Source organism: Sinohyriopsis cumingii, chromosome 19 (assembly GCF_028554795.1).
Source record: "Sinohyriopsis cumingii isolate HCF-2022 chromosome 19, ASM2855479v2, whole genome shotgun sequence".
NCBI lineage: Eukaryota > Metazoa > Mollusca > Bivalvia > Unionida > Unionidae > Sinohyriopsis > Sinohyriopsis cumingii.
Genome location: NC_142979.1, coordinates 2348588 through 2371295, shown reverse-complemented (window position 1 = coordinate 2371295; position 22708 = coordinate 2348588). Strand labels below are relative to the sequence as shown.

General features: G+C 34.6%; 1 protein-coding gene across 1 annotated transcript in view; it reads left to right on the top strand.

Moving 5' to 3' along the window:
• Positions 1–22708, top strand: part of LOC149775056 (calpain-A-like) — a 61523-nt gene that overhangs the window by 11374 nt on the left and 27441 nt on the right. The window contains exons 6-8 of the mRNA XM_089943723.1: positions 5640–5720; positions 14142–14230; positions 16663–16835. Of these exons, the coding sequence (XP_089799849.1) occupies positions 5640–5720; positions 14142–14230; positions 16663–16835 (343 nt within the window). The remainder of the gene's footprint in view (positions 1–5639; positions 5721–14141; positions 14231–16662; positions 16836–22708) is intronic.

Sequence of the window (22708 nt, the reverse complement as noted above, 5' to 3'; positions counted from 1 at the left end):
GAGTAATTTATTAAAGAAAAATAAATATCCACAAATTCCATGTATGTTGTATATTCATCCATACTGCAGCATTTATCTCTTATGTCATGTAACACATGACACATTGTTCATTGACATAAATATAGAGAAATGAATTGTGTTTGGTTGTATTCCAAAAATTGAATATGTTGTCAGACTGAAAACTGGATCCAACAAAATCAGAAAGAAGAGAGAGAAATATCAACCGAATGCATTAAGGCACCTGCCATTCATGCATGACATGGTGTAAGGTGCAAAATAACCAAGATTGTATTATATCCAAGTTAACTATATAACAGTATCTCGCAAGTAAAGATCATATCCAGGTTAACTATATAACAGTATCTCGCAAGTAAAGATCATATCCAGGTTAACTATATAACAGTATCTCGCAAGTAAAGATCATATCCAGGTTAACTATATAACAATATCTCGCAAGTAAAGATCATATCCAGGTTAACTATATAACAGTATCTCGCAAGTAAAGATCATATCCAGGTTAACTATATAACAGTATCTCGCAAGTAAAGATCATATCCAGGTTAACTATATAACAGTATCTCGCAAGTAAAGATCATATCCAGGTTAACTATATAACAGTATCTCGCAAGTAAAGATCATTATTTGAAAATACATTCACTGTGAGTGCAAATGACAATCTGTTTGCTAGCATGGATTACAAAAAGCATTATTAAAGCGAGTTATTACAGTGTATACTATTTCCCCTGCAGACATCAGTGCCCATTTGTATCAATTATGATTACAAATGGCAAGCAAATGGAAGCCCAGGTGGTGAATAAACACAACTGGCAGAGATGCAATAAACTCATTGTTTGAACTTACAGACAAGATATGGTATTCTGTGTTTTCACAATAGATTAAGTGGAGTTGGGCAGGAAACCAGATCAACTTTACAGGAGTACCTCAGATGATATAATCTGCCCATATTTATCATGCAAACCACCTGAATGATCAGGATTTTTTCGCTTTTGCTCTACCGCATTATGTAGAGACATTCATCCAGCAAAAGAAATATATTGAAGGCAAAAGGGACACTCATCCTCTTGAATGAGGTCATTGATCTCCCTGGGATCTGAAACTGCAGTTTCTGAAAATGAACTGGAAGTCTTTTAGATTTAAGGGTACTTTACACACTGTTTGGTTTTAACATTCACTGCATCAGATTCAACTTGTGGACTTACCAAATACATGTTTTCACATTTGGCAATAGCAGTGCATGATATTTTCTTGCACCTTACTGAAAATTGGTTAAACTTAAGGAAAAACATTGACTGCCTCAGTGAGAAGACCTTCTTAGGGTTGGCAGATCTGCCCCTTGGTGACAGTCTTCATCTAGACCAAGTACTTCAAAAACTATTTCAGAGTGGTTATTTTTGGACTGAGATAGTAAATATGATATTTTGTGGACCCTGCAGACCATAATAAACAGAGGTGGACTGTATTATTAGTATGTTGGTTTACCACTATTTTTTTCTGGTGGTACATACCACAGTACTTTGTCACTGTACTGGTACATTGGTAGTTTCTGGCATTAAGGAATGTATGAAAATTCCAGAGGAATCTTGTTATGAATTTAAAGACATTCATGACAAAATAGTTCAGATTTTATTTTTACAAATTGGTTATATCTGTCACAGATTAATGGTGACAAATATAATTATATTTATGATCCTTTAATCACATCTTTGACACCTGTCACATATGCCAAAGTGGTAGCCAAATAATTGACCTGTCACATATGCCCAAGTGATAGCCAAATAAATTAACCTGTCACATATGCCAAAGTGATGGCCAAATAAATTGACCTGTCACATATGCCAAAGTGATGGCCAAATAAATTGACCTGTCACATATGCCAAAGTGGTAGCCAAATAAATTGACCTGTCACATATGCCAAAGTGATGGCCAAATAAATTGACCTGTTACATATGCCAAAGTGGTGGCCAAATGAATTGTTGTGAAACATTCAGGCAAAGTCTAAGTTTCAGAAGAAAAACATTGGATTAAATAAAAATTATACCAGAAATGTTTATATTTTAGTTATTTTCTCGCATATGTGAATGTTTTAAGTATATCTTTTCATTTGTATTACTGTGAATCATCCTATGATTTTCAGGAATGCACATTTTCTGTCTGAAATACACATGATTTCTCAAGTCTGCTAAATATTTTTTTGTCCACTGAATAAGTGTGTTTAATGTTTATTGTCCCTTTCTGATAAATATTTTTCCCGGATGTTGGCATCCTAGTCGAAGATTTCCAGCCTGTTATATCAATTCTGTAGTTAGAAAATTAACACTTCCTGTTTTTATCAATAGGCCCTCTAATGTCAGCACAATGTCTTTCACAGTATCGGCTATAATGTAAGCTTAATAATCCCACTTCACAGTATCAGCTATAGTGTAAGCTTAATCATCCTACTTCACAGTATCAGCTATAGTATAAGCTTAATCCCACTTCACAGTATCAGCTATAATGTAAGCTTAATAATCCCACTTCACAGTATCAGCTATAGTGTAAGCTGAATCATCCCATTTCACAGTATCAGCTATAGTATAAGCTTAATCCCACTTCACAGTATCAGATATAGTATAAGCTTAATAATCTAACTTCACAGTATCAGCTGTAGTGTAAGCTTAATCATCCCACTTCACAGTATCAGCTATAGTGTAAACTTAATCATCCCACTTCACAGTATCAGCTATAGTGTAAACTTAATCATTCCACTTCACAGTATCAGCTATAGTGTAAGCTTAATCATCCCACTTCACAGTATCAGCTATAGTGTAAACTTAATCATCTCACTTCACAGTATCAGCTTTAGTATAAGCTTAATCCCACTTCACAGTATCAGCTATAGTATAAGCTTAATAATCCCACTTCACAGTATCAGCTGTAGTGTAAGCTTAATCATCCCACTTCACAGTATCAGCTATAGTATAAGCTTAATCCCACTTCACAGTAACAGCTATATTATAAGCTTAATAATCCCACTTCACAGTATCAGCTGTAGTGTAAGCTTAATCATCCCACTTCACAGTATCAGCTATAATGTTAACTTAATAATCCCACTTCACAGTATCAGCTATAGTGTAAGCTTAATCATCCCACTTCACAGTATCAGCTATAATGTAAACTTAATAATCCCACTTCACAGTATCAGCTATAGTGTAAGCTTAATCATCCCACTTCACAGTATCAGCTATAATGTAAGCTTAATCATCCCACTTCACAGTATCAGCTATAGTGTAAGCTTAATCCCACTTCACAGTATCAGCTATAGTGTAAGCTGAATCATCCCATTTCACAGTATCAGCTATAGTATAAGCTTAATCCCACTTCACAGTATCAGCTATAGTATAAGCTTAATAATCCCACTTCACAGTATCAGCTGTAGTGTAAGCTTAATCATCCCACTTCACAGTATCAGCTATAATGTAAACTTAATAATCCCACTTCACAGTATCAGCTATAGTATAAGCTGAATCATCCCACTTCACAGTATCAGCTATAGTATAAACTTAATCATCCCACTTTACAGTATCAGCTATAGTGTAAGCTTAATAATCCCACTTCACAGTATCAGCTATAGTATAAGCTTAATCCCACTTCACAGTATCAGCTATAATGTAAACTTAATAATCCCACCTCACAGTATCAGCTATAGTGTAAGCTTAATCATCCCACTTCACAGTATCAGCCATAATGTAAGCTTAATCATCCCACTTCACAGTATCACCTATAGTATAAGCTTAATCCCACTTCACAGTATCACCTATAGTGTAAGCTTAATAATCCCACTTCACAGTATCAGCTATGGTATAAGCTTAATCCCACTTCACAGTATCACCTATTGTGTAAGCTTAATAATCCCACTTCACAGTATCAGCTATAGTGTAAGCTTAATCATCCCACTTCACAGTATCAGCTATAGTATAAGCTTAATCCCACTTCACAGTATCAGCTATAGTGTAAGCTTAATAACCCACTTCACAGTATCAGCTATAGTGTAAGCTTAATCATCCCACTTCACAGTATCAGCTATAGTGTAAACTTAATCATTCCACTTCACAGTATCAGCTATAGTGTAAGCTTAATCATCCCACTTCACAGTATCAGCTATGGTATAAGCTTAATCCCACTTCACAGTATCACCTATAGTGTAAGTTTAATAATCCCACTTCACAGTATCAGCTATAGTGTAAGCTTAATCATCCTACTTCACAGTATCAGCTACAGTATAAGCTTAATCCCACTTCACAGTATCACCTATAGCGTAAGCTTAATAATCCCACTTCACAGTATCAGCTATAGTGTAAGCTTAATCATCCCACTTCACAGTATCAGCTATAGTGTAAACTTAATCATTCCACTTCACAGTATCAGCTATAGTGTAAGCTTAATCATCCCACTTCACAGTATCAGCTGTAGTGTAAACTTAATCATCCCACTTCACAGTATCAGCTATAGTGTAAGCTTAATCATCCCACTTCACAGTATCAGCTATAGTATAAGCTTAATCCCACTTCACAGTATCAGCTATAGTGTAAGCTTAATAATCCCACTTGACAGTATCAGCTATAGTGTAAACTTAATCATTCCACTTCACAGTATCAGCTATAGTGTAAGCTTAATCATCCCACTTCACAGTATCAGCTATAGTATAAGCTTAATCCCACTTCACAGTATCAGCTATAGTGGAATCTTAATAATCCCACTTGACAGTATCAGCTATAGTGTAAACTGAATCATCCCACTTTTTTTACAGCTGTTGGATTGCAACTTGTTTAAGAATAAACGTACACATAGCATATTTATCTGCTGTAAGGTATAGGCCATTTAATTATTGGGGGGATGATGGGCTGTGATTTTCTTTTGAGCTGATATATTTTCTTTTCTTTTATCTTAAGATAATGAATATTTGTTTTACTAATAATATAATGGATATAATATTGTTATTTTGCTATAAACCAGAGAAAGATGTCTTTCCAGTCATTAATAAATGCCCCAGAACATTAAATTGTTGGCCCCTGATATAATTGGGCTATACCATGGTATGCATCACAGTACATTGGGAAATTCAGTGGTGCAAAATTTCCCACAGTACCCAGCTCTAACAATCAACATTATTCATAAGTTTAGATGCAGTTAATATATTATATTGTTTGAAAAAATTTCTTGAATTTTCTGGTGAAATGTCTGTTTGAACTATGTGAGGCCTGTATCAGTTTCTAGTGACACGTCTTTGTGAACCATATGAGCCCTGTGTCATTTTCTGGTTACATATCTCTCTGAACTTTTTGAGGCCCATATCATTTTCTGGTGACATGTTTTGTATGAACCATGAGAGCCCTGTATAATTAAACTAATGATCCTTGTTGACAAATCTTTTGGGACTAACCCCATTTGAAGAATCATAGAGAACCCAATGACCCAAATTAGGTAAAATATCTTGCTGTCTTTTGCAGTTGAATGACCCTGGGTTTCAATCTTAGAAACCCAAACTTTTAGTGCTAAAATAGTCTAGAAGACCTTATTACCTGTACTGTAGGGAATAGCCATTGCTTCCCATAGTACTACCTGTATTTTATTTATTTCAGGGAGACTGGAAGTTTAGCTTCAAGGCAGATTCTAATGGGCTGGTATCAGGGCATGCCTACACTATCACTGGCATAGAAAAGGTTTGCAAACTGGCTAATATGTTGGAGGCATAAAATTATCATAATACAGGTCCCCACTAACAGAAATGAATTGGGGTGCATAGGAGTTTTTTCTTGTCACAAGCACATCTTCAAGCATGGTTTTAAATATATTTTTTTATACATTTGGGGACAGACGTGGCATTCATTGTATCCAGAAACTTGTAATGGTAAGTTTATGGTAGCAATGAAGCACTGCATCAAATCTTGTTATTCCCTCCATTCACTATGAATAGAATTTGAACCCAGATACGACATTGTGCCCTTACTCTACAGTTTCTTTCTCCATATGATGAAATTAAACACAAGCTAAATCTACATTGATCTACTTTTGAAAGGATCTAACAAAACTGCATAGATTTGCCTAACAGCAAACTTTAAAATAATTGTTTTTAAATTTAAAAATGTTTCTTGAGGACCTTGATCAGGTGATGCAATCACAAAGTTATCAACAGTGTCTTTTTTTCGACAAGGTGGGAATGTGTTTCATCTGGTATATGATGACCTTGGTGTGTTCCTGTGCCATATTAAATGAGTTCTTTACCTTGACCAAAACAAAACATGTCGCTTGTATTTATTTTCTACCCACATTCAGGTACTTCCCATTATACATAAACTGTGACATAAGTAAACTAGCAGATATGTAAATGAACTTTTAAAATGCACATAGACAATTTTTGATCTTTGAATTGAGTGCATATGCAGTATATTGTTTAACTTCTCCAGTTGTGTACATGTGTAAATCATTTTTGTTAAATGTTTTCAAATGTTAAGATTTTTATCATGTTTTGCTAAAGTTGCCCTTCATCATGATGTCAGTAATGAAACCCCCCATATGTAGCCCAATAAAACCCCACCTTGTGTAAAAAACTGACATGTGTAGAGATCCCAGGAACATAACCCTTACTATTTCAGGGACTACCTTTATTGTATTGCCTATCTACATATTGTGTGGTTTGTATTCAATGCATTCCACATATTGTGTGGTTTGTATTTATTGCATTCCACATATTGTATGGTTTGTATTTATTGCATTCCACATATTGTATGGTTTGTATTTATTTGCATTCCACATATTGTATGGTTTGTATTTATTGCATTCCACATATTGTATGGTTTGTATTTATTGCATTCCACATATTGTATGGTTTGTATTTATTGCATTCCACATATTGTATGGTTTGTATTTATTGCATTCCACATATTGTATGGTTTGTATTTATTGCATTCCACATATTGTGTGGTTTGTATTTATTGCATTCCACATATTGTATGGTTTGTATTTATTGCATTCCACTTTTTGTGTGGTTTGTATTTAATGCATTCCACATATTGTGTGGTTTGTATTTAATGCATTCCACTTTTTGTGTGGTTTGTATTTATTGCATTCCACATATTGTATGGTTTGTATTTATTGCATTCCACATATTGTGTGCTTTGTATTTAATGCATTCCACATATTGTATGGTTTGTATTTATTGCATTCCACTTTTTGTGTGGTTTGTATTTATTGCATTCCACATATTGTGTGGTTTGTAATTATTGCATTCCACATATTGTGTGGTTTGTATTTATTGCATTCCACTTATGTGGTTTGTAATTATTGAATTCCACATATTGTATGGTTTGTATTTATTGCATTCCACTTTTTGTATGGTTTGTATTTAATGCATTCCACATATTGTATGGTTTGTATTTATTGCATTCCACTTTTTGTGTGGTTTGTATTTATTGCATTCCACATATTGTGTGGTTTGTAATTATTGCATTCCACATATTGTGTGGTTTGTATTTATTGCATTCCACTTATGTGGTTTGTAATTATTGAATTCCACATATTGTATGGTTTGTATTTATTGCATTCCACTTTTTGTATGGTTTGTATTTAATGCATTCCACATATTGTATGGTTTGTATTTATTGCATTCCACTTTTTGTGTGGTTTGTATTTATTGCATTCCACATATTGTGTGGTTTGTAATTATTGCATTTCACATATTGTGTGGTTTGTATTTATTGCATTCCACTTATGTGGTTTGTAATTATTGAATTCCACATATTGTATGGTTTGTATTTATTGCATTCCACTTTTTGTGTGGTTTGTATTTAATGCATTCCACATATTGTGTGGTTTGTATTTAATGCATTCCACATATTGTATGGTTTGTATTTATTTGCATTCCACATATTATGTGGTTTGTAATTATTGCATTCCACATATTGTGTGGTTTGTATTTATTGCATTCCACTTTTTGTATGGTTTGTATTTATTGCATTCCACTTTTTGTGTGGTTTGTATTTATTGCATTCCACATATTGTGTGGTTTGTATTTAATGCATTCCACATATTGTATGGTTTGTATTTAATGCATTCCACATATTGTATGGTTTGTATTTAATGCATTCCACATATTGTATGGTTTGTATTTAATGCATTCCACATATTGTATGGTTTGTATTTATTGCATTCCACTTTTTGTGTGGTTTGTATTTATTGCACTCCACATATTGTGTGGTTTGTATTTAATGCATTCCACATATTGTATGGTTTGTATTTAATGCATTCCACATATTGTATGGTTTGTATTTAATGCATTCCACATATTGTATGGTTTGTATTTATTGCATTCCACTTATGTGGTTTGTAATTATTGCATTCCACATATTGTGTGGTTTGTATTTATTGCATTCCACATATTGTATGGTTTGTATTTAATGCATTCCACATATTGTATGGTTTGTATTTATTTGCATTCCACATATTGTGGTTTGTAATTATTGCATTCCACATATTGTGTGGTTTGTATTTATCGCATTCCACATATTGTATGGTTTGTATTTAATGCATTCCACATATTGTATGGTTTGTATTTATTGCATTCCACATATTGTATGGTTTGTATTTATTTGCATTCCACATATTGTGTGGTTTGTATTTATTTGCATTCCACATATTGTATGGTTTGTATTTAATGCATTCCACATATTGTGTGGTTTGTATTTATTGCATTCCACATATTATGTGGTTTGTATTTATTGCATTCCACATATTGTGTGGTTTGTATTTATTGCATTCCACATATTGTGTGGTTCGTATTTATTTGCATTCCACATATTGTATGGTTTGTATTTAATGCATTCCACATATTATGTGGTTTGTAATTATTGCATTCCACATATTGTGTGGTTTGTATTTATTGCATTCCACATATTGTATGGTTTGTATTTATTGCATTCCACTTTTTGTGTGGTTTGTATTTAATGCATTCCACATATTGTGTGGTTTGTATTTAATGCATTCCACTTTTTGTGTGGTTTGTATTTATTGCATTCCACATATTGTATGGTTTGTATTTATTGCATTCCACATATTGTGTGGTTTGTATTTAATGCATTCCACATATTGTATGGTTTGTATTTATTGCATTCCACTTTTTGTGTGGTTTGTATTTATTGCATTCCACATATTGTGTGGTTTGTAATTATTGCATTCCACATATTGTGTGGTTTGTATTTATTGCATTCCACTTATGTGGTTTGTAATTATTGAATTCCACATATTGTATGGTTTGTATTTATTGCATTCCACTTTTTGTATGGTTTGTATTTAATGCATTCCACATATTGTATGGTTTGTATTTATTGCATTCCACTTTTTGTGTGGTTTGTATTTATTGCATTCCACATATTGTGTGGTTTGTAATTATTGCATTTCACATATTGTGTGGTTTGTAATTATTGCATTTCACATATTGTGTGGTTTGTATTTATTGCATTCCACTTATGTGGTTTGTAATTATTGAATTCCACATATTGTATGGTTTGTATTTATTGCATTCCACTTTTTGTGTGGTTTGTATTTAATGCATTCCACATATTGTGTGGTTTGTATTTAATGCATTCCACATATTGTATGGTTTGTATTTATTTGCATTCCACATATTATGTGGTTTGTAATTATTGCATTCCACATATTGTGTGGTTTGTATTTATTGCATTCCACTTTTTGTGTGGTTTGTATTTAATGCATTCCACATATTGTATGGTTTGTATTTATTGCATTCCACTTTTTGTGTGGTTTGTATTTATTGCATTCCACATATTGTGTGGTTTGTATTTAATGCATTCCACATATTGTATGGTTTGTATTTAATGCATTCCACATATTGTATGGTTTGTATTTAATGCATTCCACATATTGTATGGTTTGTATTTAATGCATTCCACATATTGTATGGTTTGTATTTATTGCATTCCACTTTTTGTGTGGTTTGTATTTATTGCACTCCACATATTGTGTGGTTTGTATTTAATGCATTCCACATATTGTATGGTTTGTATTTAATGCATTCCACATATTGTATGGTTTGTATTTAATGCATTCCACATATTGTATGGTTTGTATTTATTGCATTCCACTTATGTGGTTTGTAATTATTGCATTCCACATATTGTGTGGTTTGTATTTATTGCATTCCACATATTGTATGGTTTGTATTTAATGCATTCCACATATTGTATGGTTTGTATTTATTTGCATTCCACATATTGTGGTTTGTAATTATTGCATTCCACATATTGTGTGGTTTGTATTTATCGCATTCCACATATTGTATGGTTTGTATTTAATGCATTCCACATATTGTATGGTTTGTATTTATTGCATTCCACATATTGTATGGTTTGTATTTATTTGCATTCCACATATTGTGTGGTTTGTATTTATTTGCATTCCACATATTGTATGGTTTGTATTTAATGCATTCCACATATTGTGTGGTTTGTATTTATTGCATTCCACATATTATGTGGTTTGTATTTATTGCATTCCACATATTGTGTGGTTTGTATTTATTGCATTCCACATATTGTGTGGTTCGTATTTATTTGCATTCCACATATTGTATGGTTTGTATTTAATGCATTCCACATATTATGTGGTTTGTAATTATTGCATTCCACATATTGTGTGGTTTGTATTTATTGCATTCCACATATTGTGAAGTTTGTATTTATGGCTTGTATTTACTGCATTCCACATGTTGTGTGGTTTGTATTTACTGCATTCCACACATTGTATGGTAGGTATTTATTGCATTCCACATGTTGTGTGGTTTGTATTCAGTGCTAGGCAGATCCCAGCATTACATTGTATTTTTTGGGTTGAGGGCTGATGCCAGCTCAAATAGAATTGGTGCTAGGCTGATCCCAACTCAGTGTAAAAGACTGATTTCCAATGCTATATTAAAAATAAAAGATCAAATGTTCATATAGTACAATTTTGAATATCATTTCTAAGTTTTCACACTTTGTCTTTCTTCTATTGTGCATACATGTACATATATATGGTTTGTTTAAATAGTCAGTATTCATTATATTCTTCATGGGTACTAATTAATATGTACATATACATGTACTGAGTTTTATCTAAAGATTGTGTATTCTTTATATTACATGAGTGCTATTGCTGAAGAATCGTGCATAGTTGTACGTGTATATAGTACAATTAGACACTGAGTATTCATTATATTACATTAGGAGTACCTCTGATTAAGAGTCATGCATACAAGTACATGTATATGATTTATTTAGACACTGTCAGTATATTCTAGTATGAGTACTACTGATCAAAATCTAGTCAATGCTGCACATGAGAACAAACTGACTGTTATGTTCCCACAGTTTGAAATCTTGTGTCCCTCAAATCTTTACCATTTTCTTTGTCTTTGTCATTTGGGGTTTTTGTGCATCATCCAGATTAATTATTTCTTTACAGGTGAAAATCACAAAATCTGACATTATTTTTTCAGTTCTGATCTTCTTAAATTGACACAAGTATATATATATCAATAAGACCTTGTGTCCACTGATTTTCATGTCGTAATCACTTGTTAGTGTTCACATCAGCATTGATGAGTATGAGTGATATAGGAGTAATCTATTATCCTTTCATCAATACATGTAAAGAATTTCTGACCTTTAGCTTCCTAAGTACTGATATTCCATCAATACATGTAAAGAATTTCTGACCTTTAGCTACCTAAGTACTGATATTCCATCAATACATGTAAAGAATTTCTGACCTTTAGCTTCCTAAGTACTGATATTCCATCAATACATGTAAAGAATTTCTGACCTTTAGCTTCCTAAGCACTGATATTCCATCAATACGTGTAAAGAATTTCTGACCTTTAGCTACCTAAGTACTGATATTCCATCAATACATGTAAAGAATTTCTGACCTTTAGCTTCCTAAGCACTGATATTCCATCAATACATGTAAAGAATTTCTGACCTTTAGCTTCCTAAGCACTGATATTCCATCAATACGTGTAAAGAATTTCTGACCTTTAGCTTCCTAAGCACTGATATTCCATCAATACGTGTAAAGAATTTCTGACCTTTAGCTTCCTAAGTACTGATATTCCATCAATACGTGTAAAGAGTTTCTGACCTTTAGCTACCTAAGTACTGATATTCCATCAATACATGTAAAGAATTTGTGACCTTTAGCCTCCTAAGTACTGATATTCCATCAATACATGTAAAGAATTTCTGACCTTTAGCTTCCTAAGCACTGATATTCCATCAATACGTGTAAAGAATTTCTGACCTTTAGCTTCCTAAGTACTGATATTCCATCAATACATGTAAAGAATTTCTGACCTTTAGCTTCCTAAATACTGATATTCCATCAATACGTGTAAAGAATTTCTGACCTTTAGCTACCTAAGTACTGATATTCCATCAATACGTGTAAAGAATTTGTGACCTTTAGCCTCCTAAGTACTGATATTCCATCAATACATGTAAAGAATTTCTGACCTTTAGCTTCCTAAGTACTGATATTCCATCAATACATGTAAAGAATTTGTGACCTTTAGCCTCCTAAGTACTGATATTCCATCAATACATGTAAAGAATTTCTGACCTTTAGCTTCCTAAGTACTGATATTCCATCAATACATGTAAAGAATTTCTGACCTTTAGCTTCCTAAGTACTGATATTCCATCAATACATGTAAAGAATTTCTACCTTTAGCCTCCTAAGTACTGATATTCCATCAATACGTGTAAAGAATTTCTGACCTTTAGCTTCCTAAGTACTGATATTCCATCAATACGTGTAAAGAATTTCTGACCTTTAGCCTCCTAAGTACTGATATTCCATCAATACGTGTAAAGAATTTCTGACCTTTAGCTTCCTAAGTACTGATATTCCATCAATACATGTAAAGAATTTCTGACCTTTAGCCTCCTAAGTACTGATATTCCATCAATACGTGTAAAGAATTTCTGACCTTTAGCTTCCTAAGTACTGATATTCCATCAATACCTGTAAAGAATTTCTACCTTTAGCCTCCTAAGTACTGATATTCCATCAATACGTGTAAAGAATTTCTGACCTTTAGCTTCCTAAGTACTGATATTCCATCAATACATGTAAAGAATTTCTGACCTTTAGCCTCCTAAGTACTGATATTCCATCAATACGTGTAAAGAATTTCTGACCTTTAGCTTCCTAAGTACTGATATTCCATCAATACATCTAAAGAATTTCTGACCTTTAGCTTCCTAAGTAGTGTCCAAAATTTTCACATTCACCAATGAAGCCTGTTAACAGAAAAGATTCCAGGAACTCCAGTCAAAATTGAATGTGATGTGCTTATAAAAATTGTACTTCTTTCAGGTGGTATTTACCACCAAATGTACAACACTGCAGCATGGGTGATATCCTACCAAAGGACTGTCATGAGTATATTTGTTTTCAGGTGGTATTTACCACCAAATGTACAACACTGTGGCATTGGTGTTATCCCACCAAAGGACTGTGAGGAGTATATTTGTTTTCAGGTGGTATTTACCACCAAATGTACAACACTGTGGCATTGGTGTTATCCTACCAAAGGACTGTGAGGAGTATATTTGTTTTCAGGTGGTATATACCACCAAATGTACAACACTGTGGCATTGGTGTTATCCTACCAAAGGACTGTGAGGAGTATATTTGTTTTCAGGTGGTATATACCACCAAATGTACAACACTGTGGCATTGGTGTTATCCTGCTAAAGGACTGTGAGGAGTATATTTGTTTTCAGGTGGTATATACCACCAAATGTACAACACTGTGGCATTGGTGTTATCCTACCAAAGGGCTGTGAGGAGTATATTTGTTTTCAGGTGGTATATACCACCAAATGTACAACACTGTGGCATTGGTGTTATCCTACCAAAGGGCTGTGAGGAGTATATTTGTTTTCCTTGAGACTTTCATTTATCTTACTTAAATATTTCTCAAATAATTGACAGATTGACAGTTGGGTCAATAAGCAATTTGATAGAATATTGTTTGCATCAGCTTTGTGAGACAAGACTGTGTTCTACCTTGCTAATAATTGCAGATTCAGCACATGAGAGGGGAGGAGAAATTGATACGGGTATTAAGTCCTTGGGCAGATGGAACAGAATGGAAAGGATCCTGGAGTGACAAGTAAGGAATATTTGCCATTTAACTGTTTTCTGCATCCATGTATGTGTATAACTAATTAAATGGTTTTATTCAAGTTGGGCATTGCCAAAATTAATTGACATAATCTGCATTTGTCTCTAATTAGCCACTAATGGTATTCAGCCATTATAAACTTTGTTTTCAAAATATGCTTTAATGACCTCTGATGTCATTCACATGTAGGTTGCAGGAGCTGTATAGTCCAGCTATATATGTAGAACCACTGTATGTTATGCTTATTTATAGGAACAATGCCTTTTTTTCTTACTGCTGTTGCTGCTGGAGGCAAAACATAGTGTGTGTGTGTGTGTGCATGTGTGCATGTTAGATAATTGTAGTCTCTGTTCAGGTAATCCACTGAGATCCCCATTACATAATCTAGACATTTTCTGATGTAAATGTGGTTCTTGCTTATACCCTCTGACTTTTTAAATACAGAAGCATTGAAATAGTGATGTTTTTGGTTGAATTTCATGTGATAAAGAAAATATCTAGATTAGAAATGAACATTGACCGAGGTATTTCTGCAAACAAGGTGTTCCATTGTTAGTTCACCTGACCAATAACCTTTGAGCTATGATGTGAACTTTTGTCCATTATCCATTTCTTTTTCTGGTAACACTTGCTTGTGGACACCCTAGAGGGTTCATTTCTGATCAGAATTTGATCAAATTTGGTATGTAAGCTTATATAGTCAAGTTCTCACTTGAGATTGATTATGAACATCAATGGATATTAATGAGGTGATAGTGCATCTGATTGACTGAGATTGTGAATGTCCTTGAGACCATATTTCTAATCAGATTTTGGTATATATACTTATAATATCAAGATCTTGTTTGTTTCCAGTTATGAGTGACGTTCATGTGTTTTAAAGAGGCCGTCTTGCATCTGACTGGCTAGTCTTATCTCATCGATTATGTCTGAGATCCATGTATATTAATGAGGATCCAGGCTGATTAGATGGAAGTAATTGAACACGTAACACTCTAGTCATGAAACCATTGCCATAATGTCTTACCTACTGCATATCCGTTTGATGTGGATCTCTGTTTTCCAAATTATAATTATGGGGTGGTGGGGAATGGGGATAATAGCAGATAAAAGAATCCATACTGACTGTGGCAGATTAACTCCCTTAACCAAGCTGACTGCAAAAATTAGCTCCCCATTTAATGTCAAGTAAATGTATATACTTTAAGGGTGGGGCTGCAAATGCAGCTAAATGATCAGTCTCTCCAACCAATGCAAGACAGTTAAAATATTTTATGCAAATAAATGCAGTGACTTTAATGTTGTTTAGTGCTTTACCCCACCCTTAACAAACACATGTCCACAGTTTTCGTATATTTCACACTAGTTGTAGATAAGTGTTTGTGTTTTGGAAAGTTTTAAGCTTGAACAGTTTTGTTCATGTCGCTACGATGTCTGCATTGTGGCATTATATAGTGATGTCAAGCACTAGGGCATCATGTTGCAGACATATAGCATCATGTCCCACCTGGTTACATTATTCTGACACCAGGCAGACCAGTTCTAACACTAACCTCTTCATGCTGAATGCCAAGCGAGGCAGCTGCATGTATCACTTTTTATAAGTTTTCGTATCACTTGGCCAGGGTTCAAACTCGTGACCTCCAGCATCTGAAGCAGACACTCTGACCACTTAAGCCACCATAGTGGTTGGATATGGATATGTATATTTTATATCTTGAAAATTATATTCTGTGAGAAAATTGCATTCAGCTTTGTCAGATAAAATTAGGCTGCCATGGTTGAAAGAACCTGATACGAGACTGCAGATTGTTTTTACCATGTATTAATTGGCTGGTTGAAAGAACCTGATACGAGACTGCAGATTGGTTTACCAAGTATTAATTGGCTGGTTGAAAGAACCTGATACGAGACTGCAGATTGTTTTTACCAAGTATTAATTGGATGGTTGAAAGAACCTGATACTAGACTGCAGATTGGTTTACCAAGTATTAATTGGCTGGTTGAAAGAACCTGATACTAGACTGCAGATTGGTTTACCAAGTATTAATTGGATGGTTGAAAGAACCTGATACTAGACTGCAGATTGGTTTACCAAGTATTAATTGGCAATCAGGTCTTTTATTCAGTTTCAAATTCAAATACAAGGTGTGGTTTACTTGGGAGGAAACTGGGTAATATTGGGGATTATTGTTGATGGGAACATAATGAATTCTTCAAAATTATTTGAGAAAATATTGTCAAATTGATAAACTGACATAATTGAATACACATCAGAACTAGTTATACATTGTTTGGATTAGTCTTTCTTCTTTTTTTAATTACATGGATAACTAATGAAAAGTTGTGTGAAAGTGAAAAATGAAATCTATCATTTATTAATACTGCAATTTTATAACATAAGATTATTATCTCATCAGTGACGTCAACTGGACGTGGGTGGATGACAAAACTAAACAGCGGCTGGGGATGGAGTCAAAAGATGATGGGGAATTCTGGATGTCATATCGGGACTTCTGTCGACACTTTTTTGAGCTGACAATCTGTCTGATGGGGCCAGACTTTGATGGGGACCTAGTCTCAGACACAGCAAGTAAATATTTCAAGCTTATACTGCGAACAGTGTAGACCCCAATCTGCTTTTCATTATGTACAATGATAGACCTAATGATACTGTTCATAATGTACATGCAGATTAAGGTTGATACATTTCACTTGAATCATAATAGAACAAAGAACATTGACCTGTGATTTGCTTAACCATTATGTTACTATAGATCTGGGTCTGCATTCTTATCAGTTGCATATATGTTTTAAGAATAATGTCCGTTTTTTGTTGAGCTGCAATCGACTTGGCATTTGTCCATCCACAACTTTGGTTAAGGCTTGTAGGTGTGTAACATTGATGACAGTCTGTCATTAGATATGGCTGAGGATACTTATAATATGTGAAAAAAGCTTTTTACAGAATTGGATCAATAACATCTGAGCCTTTCACATTTATAGAAATGATTCCAATTCACTATCAGATATGGCCATAGTTGCTAAAACTAGAAAACAGTATATATTTCAGAATAGCAAAAATGCTGTTTAATCAAATGTGATAATATAAAAGCTAAAGAAACGTTGAGATTGTTATTTTGATAACAGATGCATTCAACAGCATATGACGAACGTTATAAAGAAGCACTAAATTAGATTTCTTGGACAACTGCTCATGCTAGTGAGCAGTAACAGTTGCACTAGGTACTCTTGTTTGGATCATAGCTAGCTATTTATCAGCCAAATTGATTAAAGATTTCACATGATTTTCCTGTTTATTATTTAGCAAAAACAAGTTAATATGTCAATACTAGCCACCCATGTTAGAAAGAAAAAAAAGCTGGCCATTGTATACAGGTACCTCTGTATGCAGGTTCACCTTTTAGATTTGATCCTTGAATAAATACCATGCACGAAATACCAGTATCAATATATTGGTATTATTAATAGTAGAAGGTAGAAGAGGCTGAGTAATTCTTTTGTAGTAAGGGAAGCAACCCAAACAATACCAAAAGAGTCAATTTACTACAACAATTAAAGAAAAAATTGCAATTTGAGAACTGCAGTTTATAAGGTACTAAATTAGTCTTTTAATCACAACAAGCAAGTACAATTGCAATTTAAAAACTACATACAGGATGATTGGACCTTACATGGTTTACCTTTAGGGTTATTCCCAGTTAGTCACCCATTTCCACAGAAAGTTTTCATGTTCATCATCATACTGTCAAGGGAAAATATTAGGGCTTGTGTGTTAAGTTTGTGTATTAGCTTATGACCTATAGATTTTTGATGCTATGTATATGATATTAAACTGAAAATCAAAAAAATTGGTGAGGGGATGCATCTTTATGGGAACCAATCTGTCATTTCTGTAGTAGGTCATAATGGCATATATTACTCTTAACTAACCTGGGTTAAATTTTGGGCTTGATGTTCTTTTCTTAGACACTGTGTATCCTAGAATTATGAAGTGGATAATGATATGAATCTCTGTTAGTACCACACTTTACAACAAAACAGGCTTGTTGTGACCTATGTTTTATCTTTTACTGGCTTTGATTAAATTTTGATGTTTGCCTTATGTTGTTATCACCCTGTGTCCATACTGTCCTTACTAGAATCATGAAATTTGGTGATCAGATGCATCATGAAAAGTACCATATCTTTTTGCAAAAGGAGGTCTCTGTGACCTGCATTTCAAGCTTCATTGACTTGTTTGAAATTGTGCCTTAAATTAATTTATGGGTGCTGTTTTTATTTGTCATGGATTTTAATTGGATACACCTCTGAATGTACTTCAACCAGAGAAGGTCACAGTGAGCATCATTGTATGTTTTTATAGCATTTCATGCTTCATTAACACAGTATCTGTATTTAGGTCATGGCCACACAGATTCTTCCATGCTATATGCTCTGTAGCCTTCTCAGATGGCCCTTCCTGATTAATGCATTTGGATGTAGAAATAAACGTTTGTTCATTGGTAGACTTCAGTATTAATGACTATACATTTTATATTGTGATAGGTTACCTTTGACAAGTTAATTTTATTTTGTACATTTGAATGAATATAGGAATTAGATCAGTGCTGCATGATTTTCAGGTGATGCCACACTGTAGTGGTTACTCAGGGTAATTGCTGATGCATTAAGTATGTTTGTATTACTGGCTATGATGAAATTTGCTTGTAATAGTTGCTGTCATGAAGTATGTTTGTAATACTGGCCATCATGAAGTTTGCTAGTAATAGTTGCTGTCATGAAGTATACTTGTAATACATGTTGTCTTGAAGTATGCTTGTAATACTAGCTGTCATGAAGTATACTTTAATACTAGCTGTCATGAAGTATGTTTGTAATACTGGCTGTCATGATGTTTGTAATACTGGCTGCCATGAAGTATGCTTGTAATACTAGCTGTCATGAAGTATGTTTGTAATACTGGCTGTCATGAAGTATGTTTGTAATACTGGCTGCCATGAAGTGTGCTTGTAATACTAGCTGTCATGAAGTATTCTTGTAATACTGACTGTCATAAAGTATGCTTGTAATACTAGCTGTCATGAAGTATGTTTGTAATATTGGCTGCCATGAAGTATGCTTGTAATACTGGCTGTCATGAAGTATTCTTGTAATACTGACTCATAAAGTATGCTTGTAATACTAGCTGTCATGAAGTATGTTTGTAATACTGGCTGCCATGAAGTATGTTTGTAATACTGGCTGTCATGAAGCATGCTTGTAATACTAGCTGTCATGAAGTATGTTTGTAATACTGGCTGCCATGAAGTATGTTTGTAATACTAGCTGTCATGAAGTATGTTTATAATACTGGCTGCCATGAAGTGTGCTTTTAATACTGGTTGTCACTCCAAGATTATTCAAAATTTGTAACTTTCACACATTAAAATCAGGTTTCCTGGGGTTGACATTGAAATTATGGGTTCTAAATCTGATTTTAAGAATAAAGATTTTTGTATTAAAAACAACTTGATACTGGAGACTGCTAAAAGCTTTGTGAAACCAATTGGATGTAATCGATATAAACTCCATGAATGCCAAGGAAAACTGGGCTATGTGTACTAAGCTGTGTGTATCCTGGTCCCACCACATGTAAACATCAAGACTGGTTTATTGAAAATGATGCTACATTACAGAGACTTATGAATGAGAAACATGGGTTGCAAAAGACCTGTTAAAAGACAGCACTTTATCATCTAAGAAGGCAGCTTTCAATAACATCAAGAACACTGTCCAATGCAAACTCAGAGAATTGCAAGATTCATGGCTGAGCAATGAGATGAGATTCAGTCCTACATAGAAGGGAATACCATGAAGAACTTGCATGATGCTTTGAAGATAATCTGCTGGCCACAGTTATCAGGAACATCTCAAAATACTGAATGCTTAGATTACCATGATGCTCACTGAGAAAGAAAATGATATTCCAAAGATGAGCAGAATACTTCAACATCATCCTCAATCAACAGTCATCTGTCATTGTGGAGGCAATTAATTGACTGCCAAAAATGGAAATCAACATAACACTGACTGAAACTTTCAAAACAATTTACCTGCTGTCAAGTGGCAAAAGAACTTGGAGCAGATTTTATCTCAGCAGAAGTCTTCCTAGCCAGAGGCTCACAAATGGTACAGAAACTGACTGAACTCTCCTATTAATGTGGACTCGTGGAACTGTATACCAGGAGACAAGGATGCATCCATCATCCACTTGTACATGCAGAAAGGCAACAGACATTCCTGTGACAACAACTTTCAATAGCTGGCAGAATCCTTGACAGATTTCTGCTGAATTGTCTTGTGCATCACATTGATCAAGGGTACATGCCAAAGAGTCAGTGTGGCTTCAGCAAAGGACAAGGGATTAGTCATGGTGTTTGTAGCCTGAAAAGGACGAGGGACTAGTCATGGTGTTTGTAGCCTGAAAAGGACAAGGGACTAGTCATGGTGTTTGTAGCCTGCAAACCCCAGAAGAGGCCTTTGGAAGATCATGTCAAAATTTGGTTGCCCAGAGAAATTCATCATGATGGTTCAGTAATTCAATAATGGCTTGCTAGCTTGTGTCATGGATGATAGCAGCAAGTCATCTGAATTGGTCAAAGTCACCAGTGGAATCAAGAAAAGCTGTGTGTCAACCCTGACCCTCTACAATATGAGTTCTCTGCCATGCTTACTGATGCCTGTACATGATCACCTGTTTGCTGATGACTGTTTCTTAAATTCCAAATCTATGTCTGACATGCAATACAATATGGGACATTTCTCTTTGGCTTGTAACAATTTAGGTCTAACAGTTAGTATCAAGAGGACAGATGTGATGCACCAGAAAAGCCTACCATCACAGTAAATGCCAAACCCACATGGCAATGGACAAGTTCACCTCTCTCCGCAACACACTGTCACATGCAGTCTATGTTGATGATAAAACCAATGTCAGAATTACTAAAGCAGGTGTCGCCTTTGGAAATGCAAATGTGTAGGAGCACAGAGGAATCAGTCTGCAAACAAAATTTAAGGTCTACAAAGCCATTGTGTTGCCCACCCTCCTCTACTGTGATGGTAAACAGATGCCATGCCAAGAAGCTGAACCATTTTCACATGGGCTTCCCAGGTAAACTGATTAAGACAAGATGACAGGACAAGGTGTCAGACTTGAAATCACAGTTGAGATGGGCAGGCCATGTACCAGTATGTCAGAAAAGTGACAACCAAATAAGATCTGCAACAAGCTGAAGGAGGGAGAGTAATCTCAAAATGGTCAGAAGAAATGCTTCAAAGATTCTCTCAAGTCATCCCTGAAAAACTTCATCAAAGGACTGGAAGAGTCTCATCTATAATGGAGCAACTGACTTTGAATGGTGGAGAATTGCAGAGGTAGTACAAAAGTAGAAGCAGCATAAATCTCAAAACTGCAGCTTGTCCTCAAGCAAGAGACGTATCCTATCATGTGAGCTTTGTAGAGGTGAACAATATAATTGTTGATTACACTCTGCATGATAATTAATGTTTGCAATGGCTACTGGAAACTGTTAAAGCTTTGTACAGGTAGGCTATATAATCATTGATTACACTCAGCGTGATAATTAATGTTTCCAGTGACTACCAGAAGCTACTAAAGCTATATACACTGCCTGATAATTTGTATAATAACTACTGGAGACTAATAAAGTTTGTAGAGGTGGGCTATATACACTGCCTGATAATTTGTATAATAACTAATGGAGACTACTAAAAGTGGACTATATAATCATTAATGAAACTGGGGAGTTTGGGTTGCCAGCATTAGCAAATAGTGAAACATGGGCATCACTGTTTACCTTGTGTGACAGTAGTGACAAGTAGTAACAAATAGTAACAGAGTATTTTAGTGTAAATAGTTTTATCAAGTTGGACATGATGCCATATTTTCCCTGTTTCTTTGTAAGTTGGACATGATGCCATATTTTCCCTGTTTGTAAGTTGGACATGATGCCATATTTTCCCTGTTTCTTTGTAAGTTGAACATGATGCAGTATTTTCCCTGTTTCTTTGTAAGTTGGACATGATGCCACAGTTTCCCTGTTTCTTTGTAAGTTGAACATGATGTCGTATTTTCCCTGTTTCTTTGTAAGTTGGACATGGTGCCGTATTTTCCCTGTTTCTTTGTAAGTTGGACATGATGCCGTATTTTCCCTGTTTCTTTGTAAGTTGGACATGGTGCCGTATTTTCCCTGTTTCTTTGTAAGTTGGACATGATGCCGTATTTTCCCTGTTTCTTTGTAAGTTGGACATGATGCCATATTTTCCCTGTTTCTTTGTAAGTTGGACATGATGCAGTATTTTCCCTGTTTCTTTGTAAGTTGGACATGATGCCATAGTTTCCCTGTTTCTTTGTAAGTTGGACATGATGCCGTATTTTCCGTT